The sequence below is a fragment of the Daphnia pulex genome, chromosome 5, assembly GCF_021134715.1.
Source record: "Daphnia pulex isolate KAP4 chromosome 5, ASM2113471v1".
Lineage (NCBI taxonomy): Eukaryota > Metazoa > Arthropoda > Branchiopoda > Diplostraca > Daphniidae > Daphnia > Daphnia pulex.
The window spans coordinates 6,485,978-6,499,688 of NC_060021.1; the positions used below are offsets into that span (position 1 = coordinate 6,485,978).

General features: G+C 41.0%; 1 protein-coding gene and 2 long non-coding RNA genes across 3 annotated transcripts; 1 reads left to right on the forward strand and 2 right to left on the reverse strand.

Annotated features, from left to right (window-relative positions):
• Window positions 1-3,942: 3,942 nt before the first annotated feature.
• On the reverse strand, window positions 3,943-5,512 carry LOC124193715. Its single transcript, XM_046587685.1, has 2 exons — window positions 4,601-5,512; window positions 3,943-4,505 (listed from the first exon to the last, which is right to left on the reverse strand). Exons 1-2 carry the CDS (start codon window positions 5,400-5,402, stop codon window positions 4,294-4,296), a joined length of 1,014 nt encoding a protein of 337 aa, XP_046443641.1. The 5' UTR covers window positions 5,403-5,512; the 3' UTR covers window positions 3,943-4,293.
• A 4,424-nt stretch (window positions 5,513-9,936) lies between these two features.
• On the forward strand, window positions 9,937-12,423 carry LOC124193719. Its single transcript, XR_006874412.1, has 3 exons — window positions 9,937-10,114; window positions 11,578-11,957; window positions 12,022-12,423. It is a non-coding gene; the product is annotated as an uncharacterized LOC124193719 (long non-coding RNA).
• Window positions 12,424-13,181: 758 nt separating this feature from the next.
• Window positions 13,182-13,521, reverse strand: LOC124193717. Its single transcript, XR_006874411.1, has 3 exons — window positions 13,442-13,521; window positions 13,267-13,380; window positions 13,182-13,208 (listed from the first exon to the last, which is right to left on the reverse strand). It is a non-coding gene; the product is annotated as an uncharacterized LOC124193717 (long non-coding RNA).
• Between the last annotated feature and the right edge of the window lie 190 nt (window positions 13,522-13,711).

The following is a 13,711-nucleotide window of genomic DNA, read 5'->3' on the forward strand; positions in this document are numbered from 1 at the left end:
GTGCGTGAACCACCGAGCCTTTGCGTATCAAATTCCTTTCGTCACTCCAGCCATCCATTTCACTGTGTTAACCACCACCCATCAAAGACGAGCGTTAGTAAGTACTCGATCCACAATATCGCGTTACGGCACCACGGCCGCCGGGAAAATCAATAGGCTTTCAAGGAAAGAGAGAAAAAATACCCTCGAGTCAAGTACTTACCTCGCATTCTTTTTGCCCTTCCGGTTCTTTTCCGAAGTCGTTTCGTCCACGACGAAGAAAGTGACAGGAGGCACCCCTCCGCAATCGTCTCTTGTCGATTGCAAACAATCCCTGGGGGGAAAAACAATTGAATTTTGGAATAAATTTGAATGAATTTCTCGGTTTCTTATACTTGAAATAGCCACTGTTTTCGGGCGGAGTGTCTTGCGGTTGTTCCAACGTGCGGCCGAATCCAACAGTCCACTGAGCAACACCCGCCGGAAGATTCCGCCGTGGACGTCTTTGATGTAGGCCAGCAATTGGCGAACATCGCAATACAGCGCCTTAAACCCAATCAATTATTATGAAGCCAAACAATTTCGATGAAATGTATCAGGATCAAAAACACTTACGACATTCTCGGATGACTTGAGGAATTTCAACGAGGCCGTGAGTCGGGTGACGAACGGTTTGAAGATGCAATTGATGACGTGTCCTTCGATGGTCCGAGGGGAACCGAAATTGGGCACGTAACTCGTTCCAGTTTGTTCGACTCCCAAACGGGAGTCGTTCAGTAGTATAGTTCAGGATAATTCTCAAAACCGGAAGTACGCGTACGTACAAATAAAAACATGAACTTTACCACAAATTTGACGAGGATCACAAATATGTGGTTTTTTTGTGCTTCGAATGAATATTTACTGAACTACTGACTGAAATGAGAAAACCAGAAGTAGAAAAAAAATCAGTTATCGAAAATTTAACAGGTGAGCTTTGTTGCTGGAATAGTTATCGTCGGTTTTCACTAAATATTTCAACAAAATAACTGTCGATTAATGCTTAAAAAGATGTTCAAAGTAACGGAAATTGACTGTTTTGACAGCTAAAATTATCGAAAAGCCATCTAGCGTTAGAAAAAAGAAACGCCCAAGTAAAACTTCGTTTGCGCGTAAGAAGGCCCTGATTTTGGAAAGTATTACACAGACAGAGTTTAACGCAACTAGACTATTATGAGATAACCTACGAAAATAAGTCAATTGTTGGGTACCTGGGCATAATCCTGTGGTGAGTGACTGCAGGTGTGTAACAGCGGACGGAGGTGATCACTGAAGTGGTCCAGAAACTCGCGAAGTCGCCAGTGAAGTCAAACAAATTGTGTTTAGAAGCAGTAAAGCTAGATGAGCATGCGTCACAAAGATAAGTGTGGAGAAGAACATTGGTGGAAGTCCTTCTTCGGTCATGGACAAAGGTCAGCATTGGCACAAGAATGTCCGTGCCAGGACCACACCATTCCATAAAGAAACTGCATGCTCTGTAAAAAAAAAAAATGATACATTAATGAAAATATAACAATGAAAAAATCAGATCAATCTTTACCTTTTCTAAGAAGCAAACTGAATTGTTATGATGAAAAAAACCGTAAAAATGGAATTCACAGCAACCAACAGCATTACTCCAAATGTTGAGATACATCTCCTGATGCTAAAGAAAGTGTATGAATCATGAAGTATTGCAGTAATGTGGTAATAGGTGGTATTGATGCTTACCCTTATCCTATGGGTAATGAATTTAGTAAGGCATTTGACTTTCATCAAGCAGATCTGGTACCACGTTCATACAAATGGCAGGATATTCACTTCACATGCTTCATGTCTCTGAAACTCTAAGTGGGAATGGGACAAGGAAATTCTCATATAATTTTCAAATTTACACAAATTTACTTATCGAGAAATAAAACTTACCTATCCTTTAGCTGGGTTGCCTTCTAAACAGAAGTAAACAAATGAATGACAACAAACATGCTGTTGCAGGGCACGCCATCAAAAATTGCAAGATTCAGAAAAGATCCTATGGTTCACACGGAAGGATACCTATGTTATAAGAAAATATGAATTGTAATGGTCTAGTAGCAGCAGAGACTACGAATTCGTAGTCTGTGGTAGCAGTAAAAATGGGGAAATACCTTATCTCGGCACATTTGTATTCCGCTACCTGTGGGTATCAAACATTAGTTTCAGCCTTTAGGCTTCTGACAGCATGGGTCTATTGGATGGAAAGTGACTGACAGTATGCATGTATGCATAATGCATCTAGAATTTGAAAGAAATAAGTTGGTACAGTATAAACAAAAGGAAGTTAGGTCAAAATAAACCTACATCAGATACGAAGTTCAATTTGGTAATTGAATCACAGGAATATAAGTATAAATAAGCTACAATTTGTTTCGGCCATTTTGGCTCGTTTAACGATGTAACAACAACAAGGGCAACACTAGCGACATCTGGTAATGAGTTTTTGAATCCTAAGTTGGTTCCTCAGTCACAGCTCATTGGAGTTCTATTGTCGCGTAGTATTGTCGGGTATTTTTGATAAAATATTGGGGTTCTAGTGTGGTTGTTTTCGTTGAAGTTCCAACGACAAGTGGGGGCTTCGTATTTTTATGCTGCTGTGGTTGTGGTGTACGCTTCAGTTGTGTAGTAGGCCGGTTCAGAGTAGTAGGCAGGGGCAGCCGTTGTATAATAAGGAGCCTCGGCGTAGTAAACCGGAGCAGCAGTTGTGTAGTAAGGAGCTTCAGTGTAGTAAACTGGAGCAGCAGTGTAGTAGGAGCCTCAGTGTAGTATACAGGGGCGGCAGTTGTGGTGGTGTAGTAAGGAGCCTCGGTGTAGTAGACCGGTGCAGCAGTGGTGTAATACGGAGCCTCGGTGTAAGCTGGAGGAGCATAGTAGCATGGAGCAGCATAGGTTGTGGTATAAACTTCCGTGGAATAGTAGACCGGAACAGGAGTAGTGTAAACCGGAGGAGCATAGTAGCTTGGAGCGGCGTAGGTTGTGGTGTAAACCTTGGTGGTGTAGTAACTGGGCTCGGTGTAATAGGCAGGAGCAGCTGTGGTGTAGTAAACTATAGCAGGATTGGCGTAGTAGACTGGTTAAACATACGGCGCAACTGTGGTGTAGACCGGAGGCGAGTACTAGCTACGCGCGGCATATGCAACTGTGGTAGTATAGTAGGTCTCAGTAGGGTAGTAAGCGTAGAAAACGACAACAGTTGTAGTGTACGGGGCAACAGTCGGGTATGACTCCTAGAAACCACAGAATGTTTTAGCGACTTTAACACATTTATACTTATGATAACCTTACCTGATAGTACGACGCCGGTGTTGTTGCTGGTGGACAATAACAAGGAGTCGTAGCATAATATGCTGGAGCCTGAGGAGTCTGCCTTTTCTTCTGGGCATTATAACCATAATCAACCTGTAAATCCAAAACAATTGTTTAAGACAAAACTCTTGATTAGTTTCCGAACGGGGCTTACTGGGTAGTAGGAAGCAGGAAGTTGTGGTCGGTGGAGGAGAATAATACGTAGCCGACGTTGTGTAGCAGGATTCAGGTGCGGAGTAGACACTGCGGTTCATCTGATGACCATATCTACCCTATTTAGACATTTAATCGTTTTTCCACAACAGGAATACTTGAAGTTTACTTAAATATGTCGGCACAGGTGTGGTGTAGTACTATGGTTCCTCGGTATAGTATTTAGGAGCTTCTGTGTAGTGCTTTGAAAGTTTGAAGTATAGGTGTAATTGGCCGACGGTAGGGCATGTCTTTGTTGATGCCGTTGATCATTCATCTCCGGACCGAGTTCAGGCATATAAGCTGATTGGGCATACTCGCAGCCAGCGAGACCAAGATCATGAAACAACATGCTAAAGAAACCTAAATAACCTGGTGAAACGAGCGAAAGTGAAAAGAAGAGGCTCTGAACAGAAGAAAAAAAAACACAGGAAGAAGAGGAAGAGAAAACGTCATGTCGAAATAAAGGACGAAAAAAGTTGGAAGAAGAGCGGATGCTTGACTCCTTAAAGTTAAAGTAAATGGCTGGGATTCCCCTTCACAAACACATTTGCAGCTGTTTTTTTTTTTTTAATTTCGTCCTTTCTCTAGAAAAATATATTCTCCATGCTGAGTAACCAAGCGTTCAGTTCAGACGGTAACAAAAGTACGGAAAATAACAAAAGGGAGAGTGTCGGGAATTTTTTCAAAAGTTTGGAATTTTGTAAATTAAACAATAAAATAAAGTTGAAAAGATTGCGACAAAAAAAGCCATCTTTGGGGTTAAACGGTGGGTTTAGACTTCGATCGTTTCTTTTTTCCTTTCTTGTTCGGCTCGGCGAGTTCCGAATCCAAGTCGGCAGACAACGATAGACTGACGTTCAAGGGATTCAGTTCCCGTTCTGAGAAAAAATACTTGCGTAATTCAGCATCTGGCAAATCGTTTTCATTCAAATCGGGCGCATCCAAGATCGCTTCTTCTTCCGCGGTTAGTTCTTCCGATAAAAAAATTGAAAAAATAAAAACATTATAACCAAGGCGTAGGATAAAAGAGACAATTTCAAAAAAGAGAAGTTAAAACAATATAAACCTCTTGGTATAACAGGTGCAGTGATGGGCTCATTGATCCTTGCCGTCTCTTCTTCCTGGTACAACGCTTCAATAGCAATATCTTGGAATTGAAAGATTTGCTCCAGATACTTGGGTATGTCGTTAGTGCATTTACCCTCTTTCTCAATCCAAGTCATGTGTTGGAAGAGCGGTAACAATTCCTTCGAAATTTGTAAGACACTCCTTTTGATGTGGTTGGCAGTTCCATCGCCGATGTCAAGGTTAGTTAACGTCAAATACTTCTGAAAATAGCCTTTCTTATTTGGTTCGATGAGTTCTTTGAATGGCACTTCGCTGTTGAAGTTCTTGTCATAATAATGACATGATTGCCATGCTAGGAAGCCTGCGGCGATGGTGATGATGCGACGGTCGAAACTTTGCTTGGTCCGCCGATCAAAAATTGAAACGATGTTGTTTGTGATGTTGTAGACCCGTTCAGTTATTTCCACAGACGACTTGAAAGGATCGTGGATTCTAAGGCTGGGTAGAACTGAACGGGCATGGTGGAGAACTACAGGGATGGATCTTGAACTTCCAGCTTCACATGTGGTTGTTGATTTGTTTGTGAGTTGAGGCGGTTCAGGCAACTCTTTGAGGTACCTTTCTAGTTTTTTCAGAGTAGCGCCAAGTTGATAATGAGTAACCGGAGGGGTTACATTTAGAACAGGTGCAATTTGCTTGATGGAAATGCCCTTCTCTTTTCGATATACAAAGATGAAGACAGCAGCTGCCGCTGTTGTAAGGTTGCGACGTCCTTTGAGATCTTGAAAAATATCCAGCATATGGTTTTTTAGGTGTTCAGCATTAAATGCCCTGCAGAGTGTTTCGATGGTATCTACTCCTTCTTCTCTTCCCAGGAAGATGGAAGCCTTGGAAGATAAAACCTGCTTTCCCTGGACCCGTGCTCCAGAAACCACAGACTTGGGCCTGAAAAATTTGTAAATGTAGTCATCTAAAATTCAAGGAAATCTGGGTTTTTACCTCTCTTCTTCTTCAGACTCTTCGGACTCTTTAACAACTTTAAGTGCCTCAGCTTTTCCTTTGGGATGTTTTGGAAGCTTTTTTCCTCCAACTTTCACTTTGAGTCCAAGATCCAACTCAGCTTTTGTTCCCAGTAAGGTGGGAGACTTGGGAGAGAAAACCTCCTTTCCTTTGATTCGTGCTTCAGAAATCACCACATCAGTTTCAAGCCTAAAAAAAAAATGTAGTCATGTGAAGTTCAAGGAAATTAGGGTTTTTACCTCTCTTTCTCTTCAGATCCTTTGGACTCTTCAGACTCTTTAACAAATTTACGTGCCTCCGCTTTTCCTTTGCGATGTTTTGGAAGTGGAACCTTATTTCCTCCAACTTCCACTACGAGTCCAGCATTCAATTCAGACTGTGCTCCCAGGAAGATGGAAGCTTTGGGAGAGAAAACCTTTTTTCCTTTGACCCGTGCTCCAGAAATTACCACAGTCTTGCACCTGAAAAAATAATTAAATGTAGTCGTGTGAAATTTAAGGAAATGGAGTTTTTTACCTCTCGTTATCTTCAGACTCTTCCAACTCTTCAGACTTTTCAAACTCTTCAGTCACTTCAATAACTTTAGGTGCCACAGCTTTTTTTTCGTGATGGTTTGAAAGTGGAATCCTTGTTTCTCCAACATTCACTGCAAAAAGAGATAAACATCACAATCAATGTACCAGTAACAAAGAACAGGTTGTAGATAAATTGAAACATTCCGATGCAAAACAACATAAACTTGCATGTAACCATGACATAACATAGCAACAACAGGAACTGACTTGGAACAGAAACAATACTCACTAGCTGGGAGGTTTCCATCTTTCACTTTAGCTTTCTCAGAGTCAGACATTTTTCGTTTGTTCACTATAGAAAGACAAATGTGATTCTAATGGTCAAGAAATACAAGAGAACTGCGTAGCTACTTGAAGACAAAACTGACAAATCGCAAAAAGTTGCTTTCTATTCTGTCTTCTTCTCAATAGCTTTCCTCTAAAACACTCGCTTGCCTTTGATATGTCGATTTTTGACGTAAAAAGTATTTCTTTTTTCCCGATTCTGTTTTCTACTGACTGTTGTTATTAACCTAACATGTTTTCATTTTGGATTTCATGTTTTCATCCAAGACAGTTGAAATAACAAATAAGGTATCGATACCAGCTGTTGTCTATCGGACTTGAATTGTAGTGCAGAGTTGCTAGATTTCTAAATTTCGTCAAGGAATAATTCTTGAATGCTAAAAAGGTAAATAAATACACAGGAAAATAATAAAAAGCTCCAGGAAAATATCGTTATTATGAAAATAAAAAAACTATTGAACGAGACAATGATCGAAATGACAGCACGTCGTGAGGCGATCGTTCATGAAGGCTAGAAATGAATGAGCTAATCAAGCTTCTGCTTGTTGGAATAAATTAGATCCGCTAGATTTGTTCCCTTATCTATTTAAATACTTTATCTTTTCTTTTCTTTTTAAAATGAAGTCGCTGGTGTTACTGTACTGAGCAGCACCAGAGAGACTGGAGGTTGTTCAATGAAAGGTTTTGTGTGTGTGTGTGTGGACCGATGGTGTCGTATTCCCGCTTTAGCTGCGTCACGAGTCTGCTCAAGTCACCGAACAAATAATCAAAAGGGAGTGTAAAAAAAAGAGGAATGTATAAAAACCCTACGTCCAGGAAGAGAGAAAGAGAAAGAATGAGAACTTTGGTCGAAAGAGGAAACCTATGATGAAAGTCAGGAGGATCAAAGCACACGAGAAGCAAAAAGTTATCGGCAGTCTGTGTAGTTATACGACTGGGTGTAGAAGCCGCCAGCCAGCCAGCTAGCGAGCCCTTCTTTTTTCTCCCAACTGATAAAACTCACGTTCCACCGAGCCCTGCCACTTGAACGAAAGCCACAGCCCAGTTCACTCGTCTTTCTCTTCATCCAGGTAAGCGATTTCTCCCCCCACTTACCTTAGAAACTTTGACATTGTAGAAAAAAGAAGCTCCATTTTGTCGTCCAGACGTGTGAGATTCACGTGCTCGGAGACATAACAATAATACTACCCGTACATACGCGCTGTACACATTCGTGATGTATCATTCGCGGCGTGTTGAGTGATTATTTTTAGAGTTTAGCAGGTGAAGCTGGCTCGGAAAAATCCCGAGAGTCGGGAATCTCTATCGAGTGTTTTCGTGTGTGAGACTCGCTCGCCGTCCTTTCACTGTGTATATTTTTGCTTGATTATTCATGAAGGCAGGGTGCAGCTCTGTTTCAACAATTTTATATATTGGCTCTCATCCTTATTGTCATTGTTGTTTACTCCCGACCAGCAGAGCTCTCGCGTCTCACCTATCTACTTTTTCCTATTTTCGAAAGAAATGAAAACAGCGGAAAACAGAAGATGTCAAATATGTCTATCAGTTAGAGGGACCACTGTTGATGCCAAAATCACAAAAGTGTGGTAGGGAATCTTGATCTTGTTATGTCGAAAATTATCAAAAGGAGAAAAGGTGAAAGAAGGTGAAAGAGAGAGAATTAAATAAGCCAGAAGAAGTTAACGAATACTGCCAGTGTTAATATTATTCCCGATAAAAGCGGATAAAAGTACGCCGAAAAAAGAAGCTTAATTAGCCTAATACCATAGCATTTGTTAAATGTTTCTTCAGCATTATTTTTAATATCACCTTTTTTCACTAGTTCGCAGTCAGCAGTCGCTTATAAAGTAGCCAGCTGGCGGTAATATTTTCAAAAATTTAATTAGGTACTCAATTAAAATCTATTCGGGTCGGGCGGCCATATTTTTTAGGGCGAAATAGGAACTAAACATTTTTATGAATAAAGTTAAGTGGCAAAAATATTGAATTCAAGGAATAACTGAAAGAATTTCTACCAAAATTCAATTAAGTTGGAAAAAAAAAGAAATTAAGAAAAATGAAGTTGCACAATTAACTGCCAGAATAGGATGTGGGTCGGCGGCCATCGACTATTGCCAGAACACTTTGGACGTGTGCATCTTTTTAAATTAATCGCAGATTTTTTTTCACGATGTGTGTTAAAATTTTACTAGTATCGATTAATCATCGATACACATGTCTGCTGAAATGGCTGAAATGCTGAAATTTAAAAACATTTTCTTTTTGATTTTATAATTATGTATAGTTATTACATATAAACATGGGGTGAGTGGGTGTATTGGTTAAGGCGTTAGGCCTAATTGGGGATAAGTGCAGAGGTGCACTTTGAGACCAGGGTTCGAACCCCTGGTATAACATTGTTGTTTGGCTATATACCCACTATGGCGCCACTGTGGCATCAGATGTAATATCTACCCCGACCCCCGTGCTGGAGAGGGAACTCGGGAGAGTTGCTGAGGGATGTTTCGTCCAATAATCCTCAGCGCAAAAGGCGAATGAAATGTGGAGTAATCGGAAACTGGCGCTGTTTATCTGGCAGAGCAAAGTGTCCTAAAATGCCTTGTTCCGTCGTGTTGAATGAATGTGTGTAGCAAAAGTTGGGCGCAGCGCTCTATACGGGCTAGACGTATATCTTCAGTGATCATAAACGCATGGTTTCCACCGACAACTAATGTTGGCCGTGTCATGATATACCGCCGGGTGTATCATGTGGGCAACCTCTTGATAAATGCGATTATGTGAGGGATATTTGTGCTAGATTCAGATCCGTATATCCTGAGACGTATTATCTTATGTAAACCGTAGACTAGAGCTGGCCGTGGTGACCCAGTGCATACCACCCAACCCATTGCTATACTATGGAATTATCGTATACATTACATGTTCAAGCGATAATTAGTATAACAAGCCCTACACACACACAATGGCGGATGCTCTCTCTCCTTGCTATTTCAAAGCAAAGTAGGGCGTGTATTTTTTTAATTCATTTGGTTTTCTAATTTTGACCGCCAGTTCAGAAAACAAAAAGTTTGATTCTGCCTTGGCAGCATAGACAACCTTGACCATCGACTATATAAGAAAAAGTAGCCATGTGAGGTGAAAGTTTCAGCACATTTTAATAGTTGTGACTCCCTTATGGTCAATTTTTCAAACATCACCGCATTCAAAAATGTCTATTCATTTTAAGGTCACATTTGAGTTTTGTTTTGTGGGCTGTTAAGTTTCAATTTATTGATTTCGCCAAGTAGGCTACTGGCTGTTGTCAAGCATTTTATATCTTACCGTAGCCTAGGGTAATTTATAAATGTATTGGTAAATATATTTGAGAGAACTGGTGTGAATTTATCATTGAAAGTCGGCGATTGTTCTAAAAAAGTCTATATACAATCACTGTCATTTTATTTTCGATTTCCAGTTAACTATGCTGTTTGCCGGAATACGGGAACGGCAGTTTGGCGGCCAATGGACAGATAACAGAACATCCGCCTTCCTGCAACCATTTATGTGCTCCGGCAAACCGGAGAATGGGTTGAAGTTGAAGAAGAAAAATCATCGAAATTCCAATGCAGAGACAGCAGCACACACTCCTGCTGGTAAGTGAAATTTGCTTCATGCTTTCTCTAGATGACATCTAGATCTAGAGATCTAGTAGATGTGTTTGAACGGGCAAGTGTATGGTAGTATTATTTTTTTTCGCATCAATGGTCAAAGATTTTATAATGGTCTCACCGGAAGTAAACGCGCTGCTAGTTTTTTTAATTATTTTTAGGTGCAGTTAAGTGAGGCTCCAACTGAATGTTTGGATGTTAAGTTTTCTAGATTGCTTATATTATTTTGATGTTTTGGAACTTAAGCCGAGATTTTGCTTTTGATAAAGTATATTTAGTGATGCGGTTAGAATTTACGTTGTCAGGGTTACTAGTTCTTCTGATAGGATTTTTCTGATACTGATGGTGATTAAAACGGATCAAAATATTAATGGCTAATAGTCCTAGTCTTTGGGTTTTACACGATTTATGCATAGCAGCTTTAGGATATTTATTTTACCCCTTTTTCAGTAGGCCTACTTTAAGATTACTTAACACGTTAAGCATTTTGGTAACGCATGGGACTCTGGGGAGCTTGCGTTGGCATTCGGCTGTTTAGCATTCGGCCACGATTGGTTGCGTCTATCCGTCGATCCAGAGCGTTGACCATCGGGATCACGAATCTTTTTGGTGCATGTTGTTGGTATTGGAATGTTGCTGTTGCTGCCAAAGCCCATCCAGTAATACACTTTGACAAACCAATGGCCGTACGGAGCCTTCAAAATCAACTCCAACTTGGGCATCTTGACGCTCATCAACCTGCTGGATCACGAACAGCATCCCGATAGAAACTATATTTTTTCCAGGCTAAAAAACGCTCCCACCTCTCAGTTATAGCCTACTATTATAGACAATAAAAAAATGAATATGAATTTATAAAAACTTTTGCGCGTAACAGGTATTGAACAACTGGCATGGATGACTCAGATTCGTCCCCGACATCTTCTGTGAAACAAACTATATAAAATTAAAATATATTTTAAAATCTTACAACTCTATAAAATATGTTTTTGAAGATTTCTATTTGGAAATAAATTTTAAATCTAAATGATAATTAAAAAACGATAATTTATCCAATCACTGTTCATCTACAATAACCCGAACTTTATGTCACAGGATTCAAATCTTATTTCCCTGCGATTTCGAAAGTATATCGTCGGATAGACAGATACCACGTTTCGTATTAATACAGCCTCTAACCACCCCAAGGTACAACTGCAGAAAGGTATACGGGCGGGCGTACTATAGATTTCACCATGTTAAACTGCTTGTTCAGACGCCTTAGCCATTAGGCTATACGAATGTCTAATAGAATGTTATTTGTAATCATCCACTATCGTCCAACCATGTACGACTAGCGCAAAAAAAAATAACACAGGCCATCTAGCGGCAAAACTTTGGTTAATTTGATGAAAAAACGGGCTTAAATTTAAATTCAAACTAACTAATTCCGGTCAAATACTTTTTAGTGTGACAGATTTGAATAGCGGATCTTTGACGGAGGGAGCGTTCTGAAATCGGGGGATTCTCACCCAGTTGGACGTGATCGATAGGTGGCGTATTACTGAAAACGGATAGCCACCTGAGACTGGACGTCATTCGATCCGGCCTCGTCCATCCCGACGCGGATCTCAATCAATCCCATGGAGCTGAGCGACAGCGGATCCTTGTCCGTTTCCAGCAACCACAGGTGGAAGAGGTGGCCCGATTCACTTCGTGCCGATCATTTCCTGACAAGGGCGATGCTTAGCGCGGCTTAGCGCTCGGAATTTGGTCGACACTCAGGCCATTCTTCGTGACAGAGGAACCGGATCTGCTCACGGATTTTGCGTCAACATCAGTGAAACAAGTAAAAATATAAAATATCAGAAAAGTTAAATTTAAAATTTCCATTAATCAATATACCAAAACAGGAAGGACCCATCCTCTTTCACAGCGCTGAAGTAGGACCTTTGGAGAATAACGAGTCTCAACTGTTCATTTTGACTATTTCACCTGGGGAGAGTCACGGTCACTGCAATAAGTACAACAATTTAAAACAATGTCTAGCAAAATTATACCACACTTCCGACTGAAGATCAACGAAGATCACAACGGTTAAGCCGTACTCAGCAGTAACGGTCGCCATCATGTAGTAAAGGAAATTCTGGGTCTTCCTACTAATATCGGAGAGGCCACGTTTCCATGAATCTATAAGCTTTCAGTTCTAAGTTGATTAAATGTTTGTCTAATTACTTGACATGACTGAACAGCTGGATCTCTCCTTAAGTTTTGAATACAATCACCATAAGTTAATACCGATGGCAATAACATAATCTATGACTATTAACATAAAGATTCTCTGAAAAAGATATTCGAAATAACAATTCCAGGGTAAAAAGTTTTACATTTTAGAGCTATTAATAGACGCATAGACTGGAGGAGAATAATTGCTAGGTGGAGCGTAAGTGGGAGCTTCGTATTTTTATGCTGCTGTGGTTGTGGTGTACGCCTCAGTTGTGTAGTAGGTCGGTTCAGAGTAGTAGGCAGGGACAGCCGTTGTATAATAAGGAGCCTCGGTGTAGTAAACCGGAGCAGCAGTTGTGTAGTAAGGAGCTTCAGTGTAGTAAACTGGAGCAGCAGTGTAGTAGGAGCCTCAGTGTAGTATACAGGGGCGGCAGTTGTGGTGGTGTAGTAAGGAGCCTCGGTGTAGTAGACCGGTGCAGCAGTGGTGTAATACGGAGCCTCGGTGTAAGCTGGAGGAGCATAGTAGCTTGGAGCAGCATAGGTTGTGGTATAAACTTCCATGGTATACTAGACCGGAGCAGGAGTAGTGAACCGGAGGAGCATAGTAGCTTGGAGCGGCGTAGGTTGTGGTGTAAACCTCGGTGGTGTAGTAACTGGGCTCGGTGTAATAGGCAGGAGCAGCTGTGGTGTAGTAAACTGTAGCAGGATTGGCGTAGTAGACTGGTTAAACATACGGCGCAACTGTGGTGTAGACCGGAGGCGAGTACTAGCTACGCGCGGCATATGCAACTGTGGTAGTATAGGTCTCAGTAGGGTAGTAAGCGTAGTAAACGACAACAGTTGTAGTGTACGGGGCAACAGTCGGGTATGACTCCTAGAAACCACAGAATGTTTTAGCGACTTTAACACATTTATACTTATGATAACCTTACCTGGTAGTACGACGCCGGTGTCGTTGCTGGTGGACAATAACAAGGAGTCGTAGCATAATATTCTGGAGCCTGAGGAGTCTGCCTTTTCTTCTGGGCATTATAACCATAATCAACCTGTAAATCCAAAACATTTGTTTAAGACAAAACTCTTGATTAGTTTCCGAACGGGGCTTACTGGGTAGTAGGAAGCAGGAAGTTGTGGTCGGTGGAGGAGAATAATACGTAGCCGACGTTGTGTAGTAGGATTCAGGTGCAGAGTAGACACTGCGGTTCATCTGATGACCATATCTACCCTATTTAGACATTTAATCGTTTTTCCACAACAGGAATACTTGAAGTTTACTTAAATATGTCGGCACAGGTGTGGTGTAGTACTATGGTTCCTCGGTGTAGTATTTAGGAGCTTCTGTGTAGTGCTTTGAAGTATAGGTGTAATTGGCCGACG